Below are 24,303 nucleotides of genomic sequence, written 5' to 3' on the forward strand. Positions count from 1 at the left end.
TGATTTTTGTCCCAGATTCTCCAAAGTTCAAACCGAGGCTTAAACTCTCTCTATGCCCTCCCTTAAAGATTTTGTTATAAATCACACAAAGCTAAATCCCTGGTTCATGCTCTGTTCCTTAGAAATTCAACCAAAAAGAATACCACCAGATTTAGGATGGAGGGCAAGAGCAGTTTCAGAACATTTAACAGTCAGAAATTAGAATAATGTGGGTTGGAGAAAAAGGAGGAAGGGAATTTGACACAGTGAGTGTATCTTCACACCAGCATATATTTACGGCTACATTAAGAGGCAGACAAAGATCACATCCATATGCAAATATAAAAAGTAACATTGCACAGGACAAAGAACAGCTCTCTCTATGACAGACACACAGCTCAGAGTAAAAATGGAAAAGTTCGAGCGCTGGACTCAAATCATGGTGCTGTCAAGTGCTACCTAATATAAGTATATTGGAGTTTTTCAACTGTAAATTAGCAAATTAATAGTATATGCTTGCAGGTGGTGACAAATGCCATGAAAGGAGAACAATGCAAAGTTCTATGAGAGAGGCAGAAAATGCTAGAATGAAAGAAACTGGAGAAATATAGGCTTTGGATGACTCAAGGATATTGGAGAAATGTGAACCTGATAAAAAAATTTTAAAATATTTGTGGTTAAGAAAACTAGGAGTAATATAATAATAGAACACTACATTCCTTCAGGCAAACGAGGTTTCCTTAGGCAAACGAGGCCAAATTGGTCAAAGCTCCTGTGAGCATTAACAACAAAATTTCAAATGATAGGTATTATCATTTAGACTAGATAGCAAAAAGTAGGCATGGAGGTCTCAACAGAACTAAACTATCCTCATTCTGCATTATTGAGAAACATAGATTTAACTAAGAAACAAAGAAAGGAGTGAGTCAAAAATCATTGCATATATGCATGAAATTGTTGTAGTCATACCTCATTTTATGCACTTTGCTTTACTGCACTTCACGGGTATTGTATTTTTACAAATGGAAGGTATGACCTTCCACCAGCAAAAAGATTACAACATGTTTTATTGATATTCACTTTATTATGATAATATGGAACCAAAACCACATTATCTCCAAGGTATGCCTTAACTCGCTTTATTGTGGTGGTCTGGAACCGAACCAGCGCTATCTCCGAGGTATGACTGTATGGATCAAAAGTTATATGTGAGTCAATTCTTGCTTTGGTTACAAGTGAAAGTTCAGAATAAATAAGTTATATTTAATAGCAAAACAGAGGAAAACATGTACATAAATACTTTATGATCATCACCATTTCATCTGGAATCATTAAAACCACAGATTACCTTTGCAAGGTGAAATTTATTCTTAATGTCTGGTGGTAAAGAGATTCTGATTTTTATTGCACTCAAAATTTAAATGATAGAAGATGAGAATGATATAAAGCATTTATTTCTACTTTGAAGCAATTAGACCTGGACAGTTGCCCTGCTCTAACCCTTACTTCCTATAGAAAGCACAAGCAGAAATACCAATTCAGAGGTTTACGTATTTGGAAACTTTTATGACATAGCTTGTGGCAGTTTAGTTTAACCAATGTTTAAAGAGAATAGCCAGTTTCACACATCCTTGTCAAGACTAAGTATTTAAAATACTTGCCAAAATGGATAGAAAAAGTATATCTCATTATTTTAATTTGTATTTCTGGATTATTTATGAGGTTTACATTTTTAATTTTTTTAGTCATTTGCATTAATTTTACACAACAGGATTTTTTTGTTGTTGTTGTTATAATGCCTCTGTTTACCTTGATTTATGTTTTGGCCTTTATCATTTTTTTAAAGAAATTTTTGATTGGTCAAGTCTGTCAACATCTTCTTTCATCTTTCCTTTTTTATAAAAAGGCCTAAAGGCCTACTACAGGCAATCTTAAACCTTTAGTCCATGTTTGATTTAGTTTGGAATAGGTATGAAGTATGATTCATCCAAATTTAGTTAGCATATAGTTATACAGTAATCTCAACGCCACTCATCCCCACCATCCCACCAGATTTGATATGCAATCCTCACCATATTCTGCATTGTTATATATCGTTCAATATCCTTTAGACTTTCTGCCAGTTTTTTATATCTTCTAGAGCCACTGCTACATTTTTTTGATGGTTGCAACGTTAATAAACATTCTTAAGATTTGTTAAAACAGGGCTTTCTTTATTACTCTTTAATCTCAGAATTTGTAATGTGTTCATGTAACATTTATTCTTCCAGGCAAACTTTGAAATCATTTTGTCAAGAAAAAAATATTGTTTGGAAATTGCATTAAGTAAAGGAGTGAGTTTGAAGAAATGTAGGTTCTTTTTAGTTCAATTTGATTTTCTTTAGTATAATTAGATTGATAAGAATAGTTTTAATTTTTTGTTTATGGACAGCTGTTCTCTTTCTACCTTGTTGTGATTCTCTGTTGCACTGTAGATTTTCACAATCCTTTTCTCCAAATTACTGATTCAGTTGTCCTCAATGTTGATTTTTCCCTAGGCAGATATTCATATATTTTAGTTTCTGATAAGGCATTATTTTTTCTCTTCATCTTTTATTAACCTTGTAATTATCCCTTTCAAATGAGTGTATTGTAAAGTACATTTTCTTTAGTGTTCTCGATCACGTAAAACAATTGCTATTAATATTTGCCTCTGCCTGATGCAATAAATCTTCATGCATGACATCCACCTAACTTTTAAACACTAAGCCTTGTTTTCTTATTGCATAATTATCACTATTTTATTTTGTCAACAGGTAAACTTATTTATAATAAAATACACTTTGGCCATAAGCCATCAGTCTGCATTAACAGTTGTTATCAAAAAGCAAAACCAAAGGAAACAAACAGTACTACATCGATTACAGCGGTATTGTTGAGGCATAGTCCTCTCCCAACTCAATTTCACATGGAAAAAATTAACCTCAGGTCTCCGTAAAGACAGAAACAATAAAAAGTGTTTTCTCTAAGTGAATGTTCTGTTTTTATGCTATGAATACTGTCAAGCTTTATTTCTTCCATTTTCCTAAACTATTAAGAAACTCAGAGATAAATTTTCAAACTACCTGTATCAACTTTTTAGGATTTGTGACATGAATTTCTAAGTCTAACTAATTTTGTCACAACCTTATTATGTTTATATTGCTGTTTATTATTTATATAAGCTACCTTGATTATTGGTAATAAGTCATAGAATAATTTAATTCACTAATACATAATCTCATCTTCACCTTTGAATCAGACACATATATAATATTATTTGTTTTGTTTGAATCTATTTCATAGATTTTAGGTTTTAAATATTTTTGAATATTTCTTTAGATAATGCTCATTTTTAGCTACACATTTTTTATTTTCGTAAGATTTTCAACTAATTGAACTTCTGATTATGTCATATCAGCCTTTTTTTCTTTCTATTCTATAAATCATGACAAAACCAATAGAGTACAAGTGTGTTTCCTTAAAAAATTATTATATCTTACTTGGAGTATAGCTATATTTTAGACATGAAATGTCACAGAAATGTGCAGGAATATTTTGCAGTCTTATTATAAAATAAACTAAAACTATTTTAAAGTCCTAAAAATAAAACTCTTAATTTCTACCTAAATGAATTCATTTAGGTAGAAATAAATATAATTAGCCATAATATGTGAACTTTTCCCTCTAGATGAAACCCTGCTTAACAGTATAAGCATTCTACAGAACAGAGCCTAGGTTAACATAAAGATGGGTTCTTCAGAAACCAGTAAAAACAATCTAAGACAATGTAACAGGTAAATGGTTCATCTCATAACTGTATGGTAGAATCATTATTTAGTGATGCTGGGTCCTCCTTCCATTTCTTATACTATGTCCCTTTAAAGTATATGTACTTGAAGACTGAGCAACAAAAATAGATGTGTACAAGTTTTATAAACATTATAGCTCTCTAGTGCTTAATGTGTCCCTCATCAAAATTTAAATCAGAAAACCATTGGCAAAGTAGATTAAAAAATAAATAGGGACGCACAGAACTTAATCCTGCACATTTTAAAATATAAAAAATAAAAAGCAACTATCCTTTATAATACCATGAAATTGAGTCTGAGCTGGATTTTCAAAATATGAAAAAAATGAGATTCTTTTTTGCCTACTATTACTATCATGACAATTATGAATTGATCTATAATGAATATTAATTAAATGAATATTAAGTAATGACATCGATGAAACATTTATTGAGCACTGACAATGTGCTTTGTCCCACTCTTCAGACAAAAAAAAGAAAATTTCATAGGCACAAACCCATGGTACGTTACATAAAGAATTTCAAGAAAATATATGACTTTAGTAACTGCAGATAAAGGTTAAAAAGGTCAATAGAAAAGAAAGGTGAAGCAGCTAAAATGCTGTCAATAAAAGCTGAAGCTCAGCGCAGCAAGTCACATCCTCATCCAACTGTTCACACCTTTCCTCCAGACTCTGTACTTGTGGAAGCTCTGTAACTAGTACAGGAAATAAGGTTACAGAGAATTCAAATTCTAAATTTCAGAATCTCAGAGAATTCAAATATCTCCCTCCTTCCTTTAATTGCATAATGTTTACTAGTAAAGTTGTCATTATGAACTGTTGCTGTTTAGAGATAAATGACAGACAGAACAGAAAGAGCCCGTAATACTGGGACATATACTTCCATTCCCTAACAGACCTTCTGACATTGCTGAGGAGTGAAGACTGGTTAAGCACATGTTCTAAGGAAAGATTTAACATACTCTATGCTATTTAAGGCTTAATCACCATATCTACAATGCATACTTTGATAGAATTCTTATCCTTGTGGAAGTGCAAGCAAGATCGGAAGAGAATTTCATGTTGACATATGGTTCTCCGAGGGTGTTATGTATAGAGATACGTAGATTGCTGCTTCAGCAACACCAGGACTTGGCCGAGTTTGCAGAGTCACAACGAAGAAGAATGAGAGGTAGGATTGAAAACATTTGAGTCAAATCTAAATATGTTTAAAATTTAAATTTTCCAAAAACTTTTGTTTTCCTTTCTCTGAGCTAACATGCTTTATTATTTTATTGGCATTTTAAAGGTTAATATTAAGTAATATAGGATATTATAACAAGAGAAAGTATTCTAGGAAAACACACACCACAAGGACAAGAAGCTGAACATATTCTTTGCATTATGTCATATCACTTCCTGTCAATAGCTATTACTTTAGTGTATATTCTGATATTACCTATGTTAAAAAGAGATAAAATAATTACCTAAAGTTAATTTTTAATGTTTAAATAATTAATAGTTTATTTTTAAACTAAAATTTGGTTTTGGAAAACATTCTATTCACTATGCTCCTGATTTGAAATGTGTTTTATAGTACAGAAATAACTAATCTGTAACATCTGACTCATTTGTAGAACAAAATAATGCAGAATAGAAAAAAATGATACTCGGCAATATTGATTAGAAAGTAACCAGGAGAAGCCACTCTTCATAAAGATATTTATGAAGATGTTGTTTATAACAACAAAATAAGTGATTAGAAACTTGCTAGATATAAATACTATTTCAACTGAATTATGACAGCTTCACTTAATGAGATATTATGCAGGCATGAACAGTGATGTTCCATGGTATATAGAAATAAACATTTAATGATATTAGTTTAGTGTAATAATAGGATGTTACGTGATATATTAAGTTTAATTACGAAAATGTCAAACATGTACAACTAAAAATCAAGAGAAAAATTTTAATACGGGTTCTATTTATATACTAGTAATGGTTCTTCTTACATAACTGATTACAGATTTTTAATTTTTTTCACATTTTTCATTGTATTTACAATATTATTTAATACATAGTTCTTTTATAATAAAAGTTTAAGTTTTTTTTTTAATTCCAACAGAATAATTAAAATAACACTATTTTTAGATATTATCAATTGAGCACTTACTATATTCTAGGCATATTTCTAAGCAATATTCTTGAATTAATTCATCTAATTCCACTTTAGAAATGGAATATAGAGGTACAACATATTAATAATTTGCCTCATGTCACAAAACTAGTGAAAAAAACACAAGATTTAAATACAGAGAGAACACTGCCAGAGAGTATTCTAATACAGTTGAACCAATTTAATGTCTCACCTGCAGTGTATGAACAATCAAGCTGCTTCCTATTTTCTCCAAAGCTTAGGATTTTTAGCTTTTTCAGTTATTCTAATAGGTGTATAGTGTCATCTATTGAGATTTAAATATGCATTTTTCTGATGAGTAATGATGATGAACACATCTTCACATGTTTTAGATGACATATATATACATACATACTTTTGTTTAAATGCTTGTTTAGGTATTTTCTCTTTTTCAATTAGATTGTTTGATGCTTATTACTGATTTACATAACTTATTTTCACATTCTGGACACACGTTATTTGTCACCATTCTGTAACCATCTGAAAGAAACAACTTGCCCACACATCTAAAGTTCATGTTAGAAATTTAAGTTTTTAGCCTTCTATCCTTTCTGGTTATTACTATATCCCATGCTTATTTCTTGCTTCCTTTCTCCTCAATTGACCTTCCATACCTCACCTCTTTTCTAAAACTTTTCACTGGGATATCTGGAAACCATGCTTAAAATAAATAAATTATAATTTTTCTTTTTAAGTCACTGCCACTTTCCCTATAACACTTCTGTAAAGAGGGCACTCATTCTCCCTACCATTATTGGTTCTATAGTTTTTATGAAAATCTCTTGGCTTTCTATCAAAATCACCATTCCTCCAGCCCCAAAGCAGATTATTATTTGAGGTTAATGGAATCTAATAGTTTTCCTCTCTACCCTTATTCAATATGGCCATATAGCAAGTATTTCATCAAGATCTTATGATTATCCTGGGTGGTTTTAAGGACAATGTACAATAAACTATCCCCTGAGTTCTTTGACCTCCTAATATCTAGTGAAACTTCTGGACACTCCAGGTTAGCCACTCGGATCCATGGCTGCTATTGGACTTTACCATCCTCTGAACTTCTCTATTCTAAAATTACACTCTCATATTCTACTCTGCTACAATCTTCTTTCCTGATTCTTTTATTTTCTCACTCTGTTAATGTTTTTGATTATTCATGTCACAGTCCCATAATTACACTCTTCTATATCCTCTGCTTGGTACTTTGAATTAATTTTAAATCATATTGCTAGAAGAATTATCTTTCTAAAACACAAACCTGATCATGTAGTCTCCTATTTATACGAGGTAAACCTATTCTCTGACAAAATAGGCCAACTTCTCATTATCTCAGACCTTGTCTTATCCATCTTTCCAAGCCTCACCTCACTCATAACTCTCAATAAACATTTTGCAGTTTCAAGATCTCAACCTATTCTTTTGTTGCTGGAACTATTTATATGGAGCTCACTTTATTTGACAGCCAAATCCCTAGTTATTCTTCAAGATTTAGCTCAGGCATCATTTCTTCAAGAAAATTCTCATTTACTCTTTGAATTATCCTCAGGATAGATTAAGCTTCTCTCCTCTAAAGCTTCTATAAATTAAGATTTATCACACCATAATGTGTAATCTGTTTTTCCGTTCTGACCCAAAGACTCTAATTTATGAGAAATAAGAGAACTGTTCTATCTGAATTCTTAGCTACAGTGACTTTAATAAAAAGATTTAAAAAAATGTAAAAAGAGATGAAAAACCAGAATCTAATATTAAAAATATTGTATACAAAATAATGTATATTGATGATCAACAATGATCTTCAAAATACTTTAAAGACATGGCATAACAGTATATAAACAGTAGATACTCATCTGCAATATAAACTCAAGTTTAAAGTAATCATCATTGCATCATCAATTTTAATTTATAAGCTTTACTAAGATATATTAATATAGAAATTGACTAAAAAGTTAACCCCTTAGAGAATAAAAATCTAGCTTTTAAATAATAATATACTACAATCTTTTTATGTATAGAAAAACTAAATTAAATCTTGGAGCTAAATATAATAAAAATAACTTTTTATGATAATCTGCTTTTCTCCTCTAAATTGAAGAATCATTTCAAAAATATCTGCACTCCTAGAGACCCAGTTCTGCTGGTCATAAATAAATAATAATATAAAGCTCGGAATGAATGTAAGACTATACCATAGTTCTATAGAAGTTTATTGACTTTAAAGTTTTCTCTATGAAATTATTCCAGTAATCAAAGAGACTTTATCTAGGCTATTCCATTAATTTTTGTACCTAATAAATTTATGCACTATCAAAAATAATTTTTAAATTACTAAATGAGGCCATTATAATGAAGCAAATTTTAGGGGCAGGATAATAATAAACTTATAGATTAGCCCAAAGACGTAAATAACATAAATACCTGTATCATAGTCAAATGTGGGTATGCATTTGACTTTATGCTTTCTCAATACGGAAGATAAGACATGACAGTAATAAGTCTCATAGAGTCCAGAAGATAACAAACCATGATGAAAAGAGCTCACAGAAATGTCTGTTAGGTAATAAAAGTATCTCCAACAACATATCTTTCTTTCTTAAAATAGGGAGTTTTGTGAGATTTTTAAAATACCCTTCGATGTAGATTAATGACGTAATGGTGCGTACAAATATAATTAAAGCAAACCTGTAAGGGATTACAACAACTTGGACCAAGTCTGTTGTAGATTAGAGATAAAATTTAAAACATAAAATAATAAATGGACTGCATTCTCATTGTGCTATGTTCCATATGAAATTATTACAGATTTTGCATTGTTATTTTGATTGGAATGAACAGCAGAGATTTCTGGGTGTGATCTACAACAAGAATCAAGACTGCATTTTTTTTAATGAATTCCATTAAAGGTAAAATATCTGGTTAGATAGTCAATTGGGAAGAGTTAATCACCGTTTATAGAAATTAAGTTTATAGAAATCAAGTGCATGTATTGGATTCACTTTATATTCATTTGAAGGTGGGATGAGGAAATACCTTCAAGAAATCTACTTTTGTAAACAGTTCTGAATTTACTTCAAGATAGCAGTAAATGGACTGTGGTTGTAATAATTTTTGCTGCAAAATTTTTCAGAGAAAGTATTATAAGAACTTACATAAAAACCTTGATAGAATTCCCATATTACATAAATGTTGAGCAATGTGATTTTTTTGATATATCCTCAAAATATAAAATATGCTAGATGCCAATTGCAATCCCAGAAAACAGTGATTATATCTGATGTATGGAATCATTAATGATTACATTTTACATTTTGATTTTTTTTTCAAAGTAGTTGGTTATAATCCATTTCCATGGCAACAGGCACTATCAAGAGCAATTGTCTGTGGAAGCCATTTTTAGTGCATGCTTATAAAAGCATGTCATCAGTGCAAAAAAGATGCTTACATTAATAAGTTCCATAACAGGTAAGCACATATCTATTGAATTATTAAAAGTTAATAACAACTGTTAGGGAAGAATTAGAAGGCTGAGAAGGGTGTTACAGAATTTTTTTTAAATATATAAATAACACATGAAAAGATGTTCTAAAACATCAGAAGACTCCTGCAATGAACCTTGGCCTTGTAGTATGTCAAGATTAAAACGCCTCAGACAGGAATTAGGGATCTATATTGAGCTTATATTGCTCATCCAATAACCAATTCCTGACCACAGAATCAAAGCAATGGGAGAAAAAACCTCTATAAAACTATCTTAAGTCTTCATTTTACATTTTCTAAAATGTGATAGATATGATATTCATAACCATTTTGCAATAACTGAGTCTAAACCTCCCCTGCTTTTTTTTAGAGAATGTTAGCATAAGAAAGTGGGACTTCCAATTTTTTAAGAAGAAAATTATCATTAAAGAATAAGGAACAAAACAAGTTATATTATTTGTGAGTATTAACAATTTTCTTTAAACAGAAGATTAAAAATTTATAGTGGTGATATGGCATGAATCATTTCTGGAATGTTAATGAGAGTTCACAAATTGAAATATCTCAGAGCCCATCAGTCAGAGCAGATTGAACAATTTTGTGGACAGAACAACTATATTTGTTTAAATTATTAGTATTTAAACAGTTAATGGGTTTAATAGTCAATGTATGTATTCTATGATAAGAAAGTAACCTTTAATTTCTACTTAGCAAGTCAGGGGAATTTTAAAGCAAAGTAATTTAGGCTGATTTATTAACATATACAAAATCCCAAAGGCTTTAGAGGGCAGGTATACTTAGAGAATTACAAGTGGTTCAAATTATTCTTGATATCTAGTGTGTAAGGTGATGTATGAGAGACCGAGCAGGTTTATTTAGTTAAAACCTTGTTTACCATGCTAGAGGGTTTGGAATTCAAATGAGGACTTACTGAAAATATTTCAAAACGTTTAAGCAGGAAAACATTTTATTGCATTTTTTAAAATAGATCCAGGAAGCAGAATGGAGGATGCATGCAAAGAAGACAATTTAGTAAGTATGCTACTAGGATAATCCTTGGGAATAATTTGTGAGGGTGACATATGAGGCAGCTACAGTTGGGCTAAAGAGAAAAAAAATTAAGAACATTAGAATGGGCTGCCTAATGATTATGTCAATATGCAAGATCAGGTAGCATCACTGATTCTTAGGTTTCTGGCTTGGGGAAGCTGCAATATTAACGTTCTAGTCACGGAGATAAGACAAGAGGGAGAAGTTCTCTTTGGAGATTTGGAGAAAGAGAATGATTAGCTCAGAGCACAAGCTCTAGGATGATACTACTTGGGTTCCAATTCTGAATTGCTACTTCATAGCCATGTGACATTGGAAATTTACTTGACTTCTTTATTTTTGTTTCCTCACATATAAAAGGAGATAGTTATAATATTAATCTTATGATGTCACTGTGAAGATAAAATGAATTCATACATATAATTACCAATAACTGCAACCCCTTCATAACCTCAATTGCTACTTCACTCACTCCCATAACCCGACAACAATAACCTTGATTCCAACAATCTGTGATTCAACTGTAATCCACAATGCGTTGTTCCTAACATTTGTTTACTATACCTCATTCTTCATGTCCTTACTTCTCTCATCTTCAGGCTTAAATTCTATAGGCAATTATAATCATTCTCTTGCATATACTCTCAACTCCCTGGCTATTCTCTCTTTTTGTCCTATTTGGCAAAACAATCTCATTAAGGCTTTGGTATTCTTATTCTACTCCTAGAACTAAAATGTAATTGGAGAAATAATGACTGAACGTGACCAGAGAAATATACTCATCCATGCTTACCGATCTTGTTCTAAATTTATAATTAGTAACAAGCAACTGCTCATTACTCCTTGCCTATGAGATTTCTTTGATCCATTAAGCTACCACTTCCCTAGACAACTGTTGTGTACCTTTTTCCAATCTTCAAAATTTTCATACGCTTTATACCATTCTTGCTCTCAGCAATGACCCAGCTTCTCATTTCTCTGAGAAAGTACAAGTGTCATAATTTTTTTTCCATTGTTGCCCCCTCAATACAAAAGTATATTATTCTTTTTAAATGTAAGTCAAAATCCTATAATGGCTTCCATTCAGAGTAAAAGCTCATGATCTTATAATGGTTAAATTGCCCTACATGATATGAAAATCTTATGACATACTTCATTTTCTCTTTTATTATTCTTCCCCTAGCTCACTCAAGCCCAGGCACTAATCTCCTTGATACCCTTCAGATATGTCAGATTTCTCCTACCTCATAGTCTTTTCTTGGTGACTTCTCTGTCTGTGAAATTATGACCTCAGATAGCCACATGGGTGACTCCCTCACATTCTTCAACTCTTCACTCAACTATCTCCTTGGTTAACTCTTTCTTGACTGTTTCTTTCATAATGTAGCCCCAGCATTTCTTCTCTTCCTCTTCTGCTTTAATTTCATTTGTTTACAGTTAAAATACAATCAGCATTTTAACACAACCAAGTACTAAATAATTTATTACATTGTTTTTTGTCTATTTCACCCCAATACAATGAAAGCTCTATAAAGGCAAAGTTTTGATTTAGCTTTTTACTGCCGTCCCACATCTATAACACTACTTGGCATATACTAGACACTCAATAAATACTTGTCGAATGAATGAATAATTGTTTAACAAAGTAGCTGGTGTAGAATATATACTTAGTAAATAAGAGTTATCATTATTACATTAAATAATAATACATGGGGCAAATAAAACATGGGGCCTCCAGATTACAGATTTATAGCTTTGAGATCTGTAAGAGGAGAATGAACTGAATATAAACTAACAGGATAATGAAATCCACTAAATAAACAAGATCCTACTTGGAAGAAGTTAGAGAAGAAAGCTGTGACATGTGAGGGTAGAGCAAGGGGATCCACCAACATGGCCAGGTTGAAGTCATGAAAGCCAAGAAGGATAATAAAAGGAAGCATCCAAAGAAACAGAAGGACCAGGAGAGAGGTGGTATAATGCGAATCAATGAAAGGTAGAAATTCATGAAGGATAAGGTGGTCAATAGTCCCTAATACTTCAGAGTAGATCGTATTAAGGAAATGATAAATTAGCAAATAATGAAAAACATATTGTGATTAAAACTGCAGAAATGTTTAATGATTGAAAATAAATCTTCAGAATCAAAAGTGTCTAAAGAAGCAATGAAAGGGTTTGCAAGACTATTAGAAGACAAGAATATTCACGCCACACATCTTCTTTATTTTTGATTCTTTCAAAGAAAGGAAAGAATAACAAAAAGAATCCATCTTAAGGCTGACTTTATGTGACCAACAGTTGCATAAGTTGGCCAAAGCAGTAGTCCCCTGGCTCTCAGAGTTGAGAAGAAGTTACAAAGGCAGCTGGATGACAGTATGACATAACAGATTTCTTCGCAGAGTTAAACTTTGAGATCTAGGATGCATCTAAATCAGTAAATTTACTATACTTTTTTTAAAAACTGAAAATACATAAAAAATTTACAAGTTGTTTCTCTTTAAGAAAATACTATAAAAGTATAAAACTAACACCAAAATTCATCTAAAATGTAAAGCATTTTTACATGGCTCTCATTAATTTTAATTAATCTTATATACCACAGGATGTCTAATAAATTTTACATGAAAAAAGAAGTTGGATTAGTTATTGCTATCCTCAGCAATGTAGAGGTATTTTCTTTTGCTCTACATTTGTAGTTTTAGAAAATGAAGAGTTTTTAGTAATTTTTAAATAAAGACATTTAAAGTACAACCAGTATTTTACAGATAATTACAAAATGAATCATAAGTGGGTGCAAATTGAGTAATTTGATTAATTTCTAAGTTGACCTTTAGAAAAGTATTTGTCTAACATTTCTTAGTTGTTGTATTTTTATTATATCAAACTGAAGTTCCAGCCACTTAATTTTCATGTTGTTTTTAAAAACTGAGAACTGCATTATAGATATAAAATAGTTTGTTTTGTAAAATAACTGTTTCACTTTAGAAATAATTTGGATTTTTAAAATGTAATATGAACACGATCTTTGAATAACTGCTTCTCTTTCTATCAAGGTTTGTTCTTTTCAGAGTTACCTTACTTATGCATTTTTCACTTGTATATTTAATCAATTAAGTAATTACTTTTCAGGTAGTTCAATTTATTGTTCACTAAAAAAAGATAAAATACCCCTAATGACAGTGCATAGCTTTCTCCAAGGTGTGTGTCTTCATTTTAGGTAGCCTCTGACCTAGATGGGAGACTTCAACATTGCAGATATATAATATGCATCCCCAGCAAAATTGCCCGTAGGAATAACTTCATTATTCTGGGAAGCTAGATCTATAAAACATGTAAAATGTAGAAGTGTTCTGCCTATACAATTTCTGGTAAGTACATCATGACTAAGTGATAAAACCTGAGTCAGCTTCAGTTAGAGCATACCTTACTAAAACTTTTATTGTGCCATGAAAGAAAAAGGAAATATAGTGGGCAAAGGTGTCTTCTCCAAAGTAATGGGCTATTTTATATCTATACAGTTCTGCCTCGATCAATGGACAATTAGCTCTGGAAGCATTTAGTGGTATAGTGTACCAGTTAGTCATAGAAACTCTATGTTATAGCAGCATGATGAGAAGGAAAAACTCACCAGTACCACGGGACAGATTGTTGTGGGTGGTAAAATATGATCCTTCAAAGGTCCACAGTCACATTCAGGCTTTAGATGAGAAGCACATTTATTATGCAGCTAGGAAAGGAGAAAGAGGACACTATCAAAATTTGCATGACAACAGCAAATATGGGGCAGATTATATTTCAACTGAGAGACAGCAAATATATTAAAAGTACATTAAAAGAATTACAAGAACAAACAAGATCATGAAGAGATTCACATAACATCTTCTCTTATATATCTGCCTTAAGTAAACCATTTAGCAACTTCCATGACCCAGCCAATATAGTTTCTAATTCTCAGAAATGTTAATAAAGTACTTTAGGTTTTACACCAAAAAAGCCTGTTTTATTTGACAAACACACAATATTTTTCCATTGCAGTCCTTCATTTGCTTATCTGTTAGCATAATCTTGAAACCACTGTGCACTGTGGATGCCGTTTTTTTTTTTTTTTTTTTTTTTTTGACCCTCCTGTTTTCTCAAAGTCACTCCAAAGTGCACAGCTCAGTATGGGGCATAATTGATCCCATCATTAGTTTTAACTTTGTAATTCAATATGTAAATGCAACCAGAGATTCATCTCAGTAGGAACAGGATATAAATATAAGATGATTATCATTATAAAAATGTATCTTTATATTGTATTTACCAGCTATATATTAAGTTAGTGTATAATCATATAATGTGTTATTTACTTTTCAACATATATGAACCTAAACTGATATTTTTATCAACCTTGGTCACAAGTTTAAATTAAGATGTCATAACACAGTGAATTAAATAATGATTTTTAAAAAAATTTAGGTAGTAATTTTTTATTGGAATCATACAGATTTGTGAAAGTAACAGTTGTTTAAAGGCATCTAGGAATTTCTCCCTCTCCACATCTTATCAATTCAATTGAAATATCGTACTTTAGAAAAACTATATATGTTAATAAAATAACATGTCTCATTCAAAACAAACAAAAAAAGCTGCATCATTTTTCAATTTTGAACCAAACGCCACCCCAATGAAGTCATTGGTACATTAATTTTCACAAGAAATTTACCTTTGTAATAGTTAATTAGTAACCAAGCATAGGAGTCCAATGAGTGTTAATTTATTGTTGGTGATAGAACTCTGTTGAAGGGGGTATTTCTGTTGTCCTTCAAGCTAAAGTATCTGTCAAGCTAACTCCTGCTTTGTAGTTAAGGCGCTTATATTATAACTAATACGCATTAGGCCACATTAGATGAAATGAAAGTACCTTTGTACGTTCGTCCACAATTAACAGCTCTGCTTCTCAGTGGCATGTAAACTCCTTCTAAAGAAGTGGTTTAATCAAATCAGCCACTGCAGATCTCTGTCAGCAGGCAACACATGATGAAGATAAAGAAGCAGTTGCGGCCACATGAAAAACAGAACTAAACAAATGGACACTCTGATTGGGCACATGCAAATGCATGGTTTCTTCAGAATAAATTATTTTAAATATACAATTATTTTTCAGACTTAATCTTCTTAGAATACATTATGGCCTTGGGATTTTGGATTTAGAGAAAATGGATTACCAAGTGTTATGGGTTGAATTGGGTCCCCCAAAAGATATGTTGAAGTCCTAACTGCTAGTACCTATGAATGCAAATTAAGATATTTGTAGATGTATTCAAAGTTCAGATGTCATTATTCATAATTGGTTTGATCCCTAATCCAATGACCGGTGTCCTCATAAAAAGAGAGAAATTTGGACATAAAGCGATAGACATGGAGGGAGGATCATGTGACATTGAAGCAGAGATTTGGTGATGCAGCTGCAAGTCAAGGAATATCAAGGATTGTGATCAACCACCAGAAAGTAGGAAAAGAGGCAAGGAAGGATTCTTCCCTACAGCCTTCAAGGGGGAGTATGGTCCACCTGACATCTTGATATCAGAGTTCTAGCCTCCAGAACTATGAGAGAATACATTTCTATCTAAGTCCTTCATTCTGTATTATTTTGTCATGGCAGTCCTAGGAAACAAATATACCAATAACTATAAAATTGAACCAGAACCAAAGACAGATTATGTGTCGTAAGGCTCTTCTGTGCCGAGCATTACAGAGAAAAAGCTTTGCTTTCCGATCCTAAGAAACCACTTTAAAACTGAGAATGCAGGCTCTAAGAAGCCCCTACAAATAGCAAGGTACAAGATTAAAATCCTATGTGTACAGAATGAGAAAGTACACTGAATTTTTCATCTTGACTGAAGTTTGTAAAGCCTCACATATGACTCCAAAGGACAAAAGGGCAGGCCACTCTGAACCTCTAGCCAGTACTGACCACAGATCTGTAGTCTGAGGGCCTCAGCCTCCTCCATGTTTCCGTTCCATGTATTTCTAACAATTTGTAAATGATATGGTTAAGAATGACTGGCCTCTCTATATAGTTATTTGAGGGTTAGCAGAGGTTAAGACGAGATAGCGAAAATAAAATAAACTTTATAACAGCTTTTTTGGCATTTAAAATAGTTTCACAGCCCAAAAGAAAGAACCGAGGACTCAGGTAGAATCACACAGCTGACAAGTTGAACAGTGTGTCTATACGGCGGTATAAGGGTTTCAGAATACAGGTACCAGCAATTGGTTCCATGAAATAGCAATCTCTGCACAGCTAGGTTAAACTAGCCTGGGACATTCCAGTTTGACTGTTATGTGGCCCATATCTGTTAGTTCTGCCTAGGGAGCTGAGAGGCAGAGACCTGCAGGAAGATAAGTGTGTAGCAAATTCTGTATAAGAAGGTCGATAACCATCAGTGACACAGGGACACATGTGCAAGAAAATTTTCCTACCCAAGAAGTCTATATTGACTAATAATGTACAAGGAAACTTTATATTTTTATTAAGACTGAAACTGGCAGCTGGTAAATGTATCTGGTGGCCATTCACATCTTGGCATTGTCCGCAAGCAGAAATGTCAAAGCTGAAGATACCATGTTATAACTATCGATCATTCTACAGGCTGTGAATTAAATTTGTATAGCAGTCTAGTTTATTCATCATATTGCTCAGACATATAGTTGAACACAAAATATAAAATGTGAAAGCCAAGAGAAAATACATATAGTCCCCAAAATATTTATCAACATGAAAAGTAAAAATTATTTTTGCTGTGGACTTAAAAGTACTCTGGAAAAAAAAGTCTATTAAAAAAAAAAGAGCAAACAATCGACAAAATGGCAATTATGTAATAGAATTTAAAAGCCCCTTCCCCCCCCCAAAAATCTTAGGTCACTGGTAACGTTATGCTTCTTGATCGGGTGCTAGTTAACATAGGATGCTCATTTGTGCAAAATTCTTTCAACTCTACCCTTATGATATTTGTACTTTTCTGCAAGTATGTTATTTTTCAATAATTTTTTTAAAAAGTCACTTTAACTTGTCACCATGACATTTTACAGCAAGCATAAAAGAAAAAGATACAACTAAGCTCTTCTCAGTGTCAATAAGATGCCGAAGACTGACAATTGATGTAAAGATAACCCAGGTCCCAAGTCAGCAAAAGTGTAAAGAACCTCATCAAGAATAGAAATAAACCAGAGCACTGATGAATCCTGCCTCTTCAATAAAATGATCAATGGAGTCCCAGAGAAAAGGAATTGCTATCTTTTTAAAAATGTTTTTATTTTTGTCCATGGTTCTCTTTGCAAAGAGTAAGGCTTAGAAATCCTCAGGTCATTATTTTATTGTATGCACAGAAATTCCCATTTATGTTAAGAGAATCAGTCCCATATCTAGGAAATCCAAAATAGTATAAACCGGCTTTTTCTGGAAGTGAATTAAACACTTGGAAATAATTTTCAGAGTGTACGGCAATTTTGAAAAGCACCTAATTTAGAGCCAGTTCTATGTTTATTGAAGTAAGTTGTTTCAAGTTAGGGAGGATAAAGAAAATGTGTGTAAGTGTGTGTGTATGTGTGTGTGTGTGTGTGTGCACATTTATGAGATGGAGTACAGAAAAACGTGGTAGTATCATATTGATAAGAAAGCAGTAGACTCTAAGAAGTCAAGAAAAGAATAGAAAAGAAATTTTTGTGAGAATTTGGAGGGAAATAAAGAGAAATGTCATTCTAAAAAAAAACTAAGTGATTTAGAAGAACATTTGTTGGTTTATTTATACATTCTTTTGTCTCTTCTAATCCTTTGCAATTTCAGGATACTGCCTTGATGCCAGTATTTGCTAAGGCATAATAAACCCTTCTATTGGAAAGATATTGAAAACTTTTAAACATTACTGTTAAGACCTCAATATTTTAATAAAAGTAGTAGCCCTCCATGATACTAAAGGTAAATAATCCATAGCTGCAATATAGGCTTCTTTTAGTTAAGCTCAAATAAAATGTATCACCCTCCTATTCTGGTGAATCCTGCCTGACCAGCGACATTTTACTACAGCCAGGAGCAATTACAACATGTTTTAAATAGAATGTCAAGAAAATCCACTCGTAGCATAAATGAGCAGTTATAAACAGTGTGATCTTAAAGATCATGAGATGTAAGCAAAAGAAGAAATAGAGAGCCAATGAGAACAGTTAGCCTGGATGATTGAATTATTAAGCACAAGAAAGTAGTTGCCTAAAGGTTAGAAGGTAGGTTTCAATGTTCTTACTTAGGATTTTTTTGTTTTTATTTTTTTGACTGTTTAGATTTGCTAAAGAAGACAGAACTCAGTTCTAAGAGCCTATATTTATGGCTACATGATGGCAAAATAATATAATATCAAGAAGCCACTGGTATTGACTAAGAAAAGGTGTGTTAAAATGGGTTTATCTAAACTAACTTGTGTATCTGATACAGACTTGAATATTACATGTTTTTTAAAAAATAGAATTTAAATCATTCATTTAAAATTCAGTGTTAACAGTAAGAAGAGTAGTATATCAGTCATTAAAGTGAAGTTATTGAGGACCTCCTCAAAACTCAGAACTCCATCAAGAACTTGAGTGATTAGGAAAAATGTGCATACTGGACAAGAGCTGACTCAGACTGTAGTCTAGCAGTGTGAACAATGTAAGCATGCAGATATACAACCACTGGAAAGCACTTCAGCCTTTCCTTTTGGTGTGGATTAAAAATATAGAAAGTATTCAGAAAAAGAAAACAGTGTCAAAGAAAATTTCAAGGGAGATAGGGAACTTATTGGTTCTTCAGGTGTAGTCAGAATTTAAGGGGGCTGCATTTAAGAGAGCAGAGTGAGCAAGAAAACAGGTAGAGGGGAAGCATGGCCTTCCCAAGGGACTGTCAAAAAATATGCACAGCTACAGCAGGGGCTATGCATAGAGAGGATATTATATATGTCCTTTAGGATTGGGTATGGTATTTGAGTAACTGAAAACCAGGTTGGGTGAAAGGAGATTAGGGCTGCATTTATTATTACAGAGCTATTATAGATTGCTGAAGGTGACATATGATAACAAACTAGTATTTTCAGAAGATGATTCTGGAGGTGGTTCACAGCCTGCATTATAGGAAAAGTACCTTCTGTTAGGGAGATAAGCCAAGACACTCTGATCTAATCTAGTTAAGAGGTGCTAAGAGTTTGCACTTGGGCTGTGAACGATGGAGACAAAAATTCAAATCTGAGAGAGATATTTTAAGAAGGAAATTTCAAGGCTCAGTGATACGTTGACTATATGAGATAAAGGTGAAAGACAAGAATAAAGTAAATTGACTTCTAACTCTATTTCCAATGACTACAAGCATGATGATATCATGTCTCATAGAAAAGAGTTAGAATAGTTGCCACTTGTGAATATAAATATTCAGTTTAGTCTAGAATATAGAGAGATTCAAGTCCACGGGTTTCTTTTACTGGGCAACTACAGATCCTTCCAGAGGTGACAGAGAAATGACATGAATGATATTCATGGCGTGCCATCTGAGAACCAGGAACTGGGTTTTGTGCCCCAGCATGATATCTTACCTAGTTTTCCCTATGATAATAATTGTCAATTACTGAGCACTTGTTATGTATGAGGTCCTGCCCTACATACATCTGCACAAACATTTTTCTACTAATTTAATTATTATAAGAATCCTACACTGATAGGTATTTTAACTATTGTGTAAATTAGGAAAATGTCCTAAACCTTTACATACCTGTCCCAAGACTGCACAACTACTATCTTAGTTGTTGGACAGAGATCATCTTAAGAATATGGTCAGTCTGTCTTATAAGACTCAAGCCATTTTCAAAAGCAACATATAAAAGGAAGTAATGGCATTTGGAAAACTCAGAAATGAAGTCAAGGTTCATTCTTTTTATTTCTCTCCATAATCTATACCTCCTGGCCTTCATTCATATAGGCCCTCCTAAAGCTCCACATTGACGGAGTCATATCCCATCACCTTCACAGCTTCTGCTAGATCTTTGCATCAATAGCACTTTCTGGGAAGTATAAGAACATAGAAAGTAGATTCAGTTTGTTTAAAGACAATCAGTAGCAGTAAGTAAGCATCAGTCAAGAGTAAGTCAACTTTATACTAAAATTTTCAAACAATGGTTAAATAAGAAGCTGTAGATTGTACTAAATATATAAATGTTTAGAAGTAAATTATTCTAACTTAAGCACAAAATCAATAAATTAATGAATGTCTTCATAATTGCTTTAAAAAAATCCAAAAAATTCATAAAAGTTAAAGTTACTTTTAAGAAGGCTATATATTTTCCTGAATATGTGAAAACTTTTTTTTTTTTTTTTTTTTTTATTGTGCAAGTCTTGTTTCATTAACAAATACCCAGGGGACCCTTGGAAGTCAGGGTTTCATCAAATAAAGTTGAGGTAGGCCAGAAGTCTCAGGACTTAAGACAGCTTATGAAGACAGCAACTATTTTTTTTTTTTTCTAACTCCACCTTAAACCCCAGTGTTTCCTCAATGGCCCTGTTTCCTGAGTAGAGCTCAGGGATTTAAAAACAATTATAGATTATACTGTGCTCTGTCACAGTGAACACATAAAATCATCTTCATGTACACATTGATCTTTAGTTAAGAATAAGATGTTAGGTCATGTTGTCTGAATTGATTCAGACATAAAATCCTTATATTTAAAAAAATACAGTTTATTCTGAGGCGATAACTCTTTCTTATAAAAGGAAAGGCCTAATTTCTTGCAAGGCCAGGGCCAGGATCAAGACCAAATATATAAGTATAAGTAGTGAGCAGATGAGCTAGAAATAGAGATTTTGGAGTCACAGATTAGGGGAACAGTTAAAGAAATAAAATGAGAAAAACAAGATGACATATAAAACAAGAAAAGAATTTCAAGCTGTCTTGAGAACCAGTAAGAGACTAGCAATGGCAACTTTGAGAAGAGTGATTCCCATAGAATGCAGAAGCCAGAAGATATACTTCATAAATATTAAATGGAGAAAGGAGGAGAAGAGTCAAATAAAGAAAATTCTATAAGCTCAAAAAACTTTTATATTAGGAGAGGTAGCAATGTATATTTTTAGAGTGTTCAAGCTGAGTATGCATTTTAAATACATTGATTATTTTAAGAAATAGAAAAAGTAAAGAAAAAATAAACTTAAGACATTGCTTTTGAAACTTAAGAAGAATGGGCAAATAACTTAAAATTCAAAGAAGAAATCAATTCTGATATCCTTTAATTTCAGTTTATGATAAAAATATAACTAATGAATGATGCACTGCATGCAGAAAACAAGAGGAACAAGCTCCTACAAGATCTGAAACAAAAATTACATATTTTATAGATGCTTAGCAAAAAAAAAAAAAAGCAACTTTTTAAATGTGCATAGATTTTTTAAAAATAGTTGTGGTTTTCTTAAAACTGAAAACTCAATATGTTTTAGTAATTTATATGCATTGTTTAAATCATTGTTAGACATTATAAAAATAAACACTCCAAAAAATCAAACTTTCATAATTGAGAAAATTTCAAATGTAAATATAATTTAACTAAGTAATAGCTGAACATGATTGAAGAAAATATGTTCGTTTAAAAAAAGGACTTAATTTTTTTTTGAAATGCAAGTCACAGTTTGTTTTCCCATTATCTTCTATGTACGTGTGTATTTAAGAAAAATAATTAAATGGTGAAGGCGAGTTGAGGTACACTACAGAGAAACTTATTTGCTTAACTGAAACAGTGCTCCCTACTATTTTATTTCCACAAAAATAAGAACTATCACAAGAGGACTCAAATACTAGCTGGAAAAAAAAACAATTAGAGAAAATACACAAAACCCCAGTCTCATAAATGTTTTTGTACTCTATTGTCAAAAACGGCTATTCTTGAAATTGAACATCCTAATCAATCTCCAGAAATTAAACATGACATACTAGAAGTACCAACTAATCAACTCAAAAACAGGCTTAAACAATCATGCAAACCAAGTGGAGTCCTTAAGTGTCCCAGCAAAGATGGATTTACCTCTTCTTTTTCCATTATCAATACCATAAATGAGTTTACTGTTGTATCTCTTACCCTTCAATTTATGATTTAACTGAAGGAACAAGGCAACATCATATTGTGAAGAGGGTAAAGTGAGTTCTTAGAAGCATCAAGAACTAAAATGTGAACCCACTTGAATCTCTATGTAGCCATGTGGTCAAGGAAAATTGAGCTTTGGTCTTAGGAGCTTCATTATATAATCTTTGGACCACATTGTTTATTCTTCTATCCTGTGATTAAAATGAATTCACAATATGTAAAACGAAAAACTCTACCAAAATAGGGTTGTGGAGTGGAGGGAGATCTAAATGCTATCTAGTCAGTATCCAATGCTCATTGGCCATCCCTAGCTGTGGCTTTTGATTACCTTCCTGGTAAACTCCTAGGGCTCCAGGGAGCACAATTTGAAAACGGTAGGATGATATCATCTCCAAAATTGTCACTAGCTCTAAAATTCTTAATTCTATGAGGACAAATCTGACTCTGATCTTTATCTTTTTAGGAGCCAGATAAAATAAGAAACTTCATGGTTTTATCTTGACTTAGTCTGAAATTCAAAATGATCTTTCAGGGTCAGACTCTTGAAGAGGATAAGATACACAGTCTTTGATGTGAGTGGATACTAGAGATTTATTTTCCAGTGTTACTCACTGTGATCTGACACCAAACACAATGCAGTCCTGTCAGGCCCTGGTAACATTTAACAGTTTTGTGGCACTTATCACACTTGGTTGGGCAGTTGCCTTCAACCCAGTAATGGTGCATGACCTAGAAGAAAATAAGAGCATTGCGGTAAGAAGAGGAATCCATAAACACCCTCGGAAAGCCGGCACTGTCATACACTTACATCAGTGTTCTTCTTGGATTTCACATAGGTCTTGATGCAAGAAGGAGGCGCCCTCGCTACACAGCGCTCATGGACTGTGTACTTGCAGACTGTAAAGGAAACATGTACACAAATTCGGAACTAATCCTGAACTTGATTGCAATTTTATAGGGAAAGAATGACATTAACAGAACCTCATTTCATATCCACTGCTCCCTAATCAATCCAATCAGCCACATCAGGGAAAAATCCAAGTCGACTGTTTTTACCATAGAATGCAAAAGGCCAATTAGTACAGGAAATATTATGCATGTGAAAAACCAAGACTCCTCTATCATGGCATAGCAGGAAATGCTTAATTAAATCAGACCTCCCTCAAATTTTTCACAATAATTTCCAGATGACAAAAATATTAAAGACAAATTGATGACTGCCAAATGGCTTGGTGTCATTTGCTAGAAGAAAGAGATCTATATTTTACAAAGTATAGGCATGAGAGCAGCTGGAGGGCATGGGAATAAAAGCCCATGAGTTTACGCTATTTGTCTATTGGTTTATATAAACCTTAAATGGCTGATTAATCTATTTCCAGAGAATAGATGTCATCATATGTGCTAGGCTTAGTAACAATTCATCCCTCATTTGCCATCATGGAACTATTTGTCCAAAAGGAACAACTTTTGTTAGGCAACATATAATATACACACATATGCAAAATTTTATATTTATATGCAAATATGCATCTATACACATGCAAACATATATAGGTATGTGTGTGTTTTATTGGTATCTTCAAATTATTTCATGGCTTGATTCTGAATATAACTTAGGGTCATATGCAGATGTTCTTTGAATAAAACACTTGTTTCAAA

General features: G+C 32.5%; 1 protein-coding gene across 7 annotated transcripts in view; it reads right to left on the reverse strand.

The window, feature by feature from the left end:
- The window catches only part of DGKB (diacylglycerol kinase beta), a 581,858-nt gene that overhangs the window by 381,930 nt on the left and 175,625 nt on the right, over positions 1-24,303 (reverse strand). For 5 of the 7 annotated variants that reach the window (XM_039862429.1, XM_039862425.1, XM_039862426.1 and 2 more), the window contains 3 exons: positions 23,453-23,541; positions 23,257-23,373; positions 14,145-14,243 (listed from right to left, as the gene is read on the reverse strand). In XM_039862429.1, coding sequence (XP_039718363.1) covers positions 14,145-14,243; positions 23,257-23,373; positions 23,453-23,541 — 305 coding nt within the window. Of the gene's footprint in view, positions 1-5,556; positions 5,560-14,144; positions 14,244-23,256; positions 23,374-23,452; positions 23,542-24,303 lie in introns of all 7 variants that reach the window. The other 2 variants (XM_039862430.1, XM_039862427.1) reach the window with 1 other exon arrangement.

The sequence above is a fragment of the Pteropus medius genome, unplaced genomic scaffold, assembly GCF_902729225.1.
Source record: "Pteropus medius unplaced genomic scaffold, Ma_sr-lr_union100, whole genome shotgun sequence".
In the NCBI taxonomy this organism is placed as follows: Eukaryota; Metazoa; Chordata; class Mammalia; order Chiroptera; family Pteropodidae; genus Pteropus; species Pteropus medius.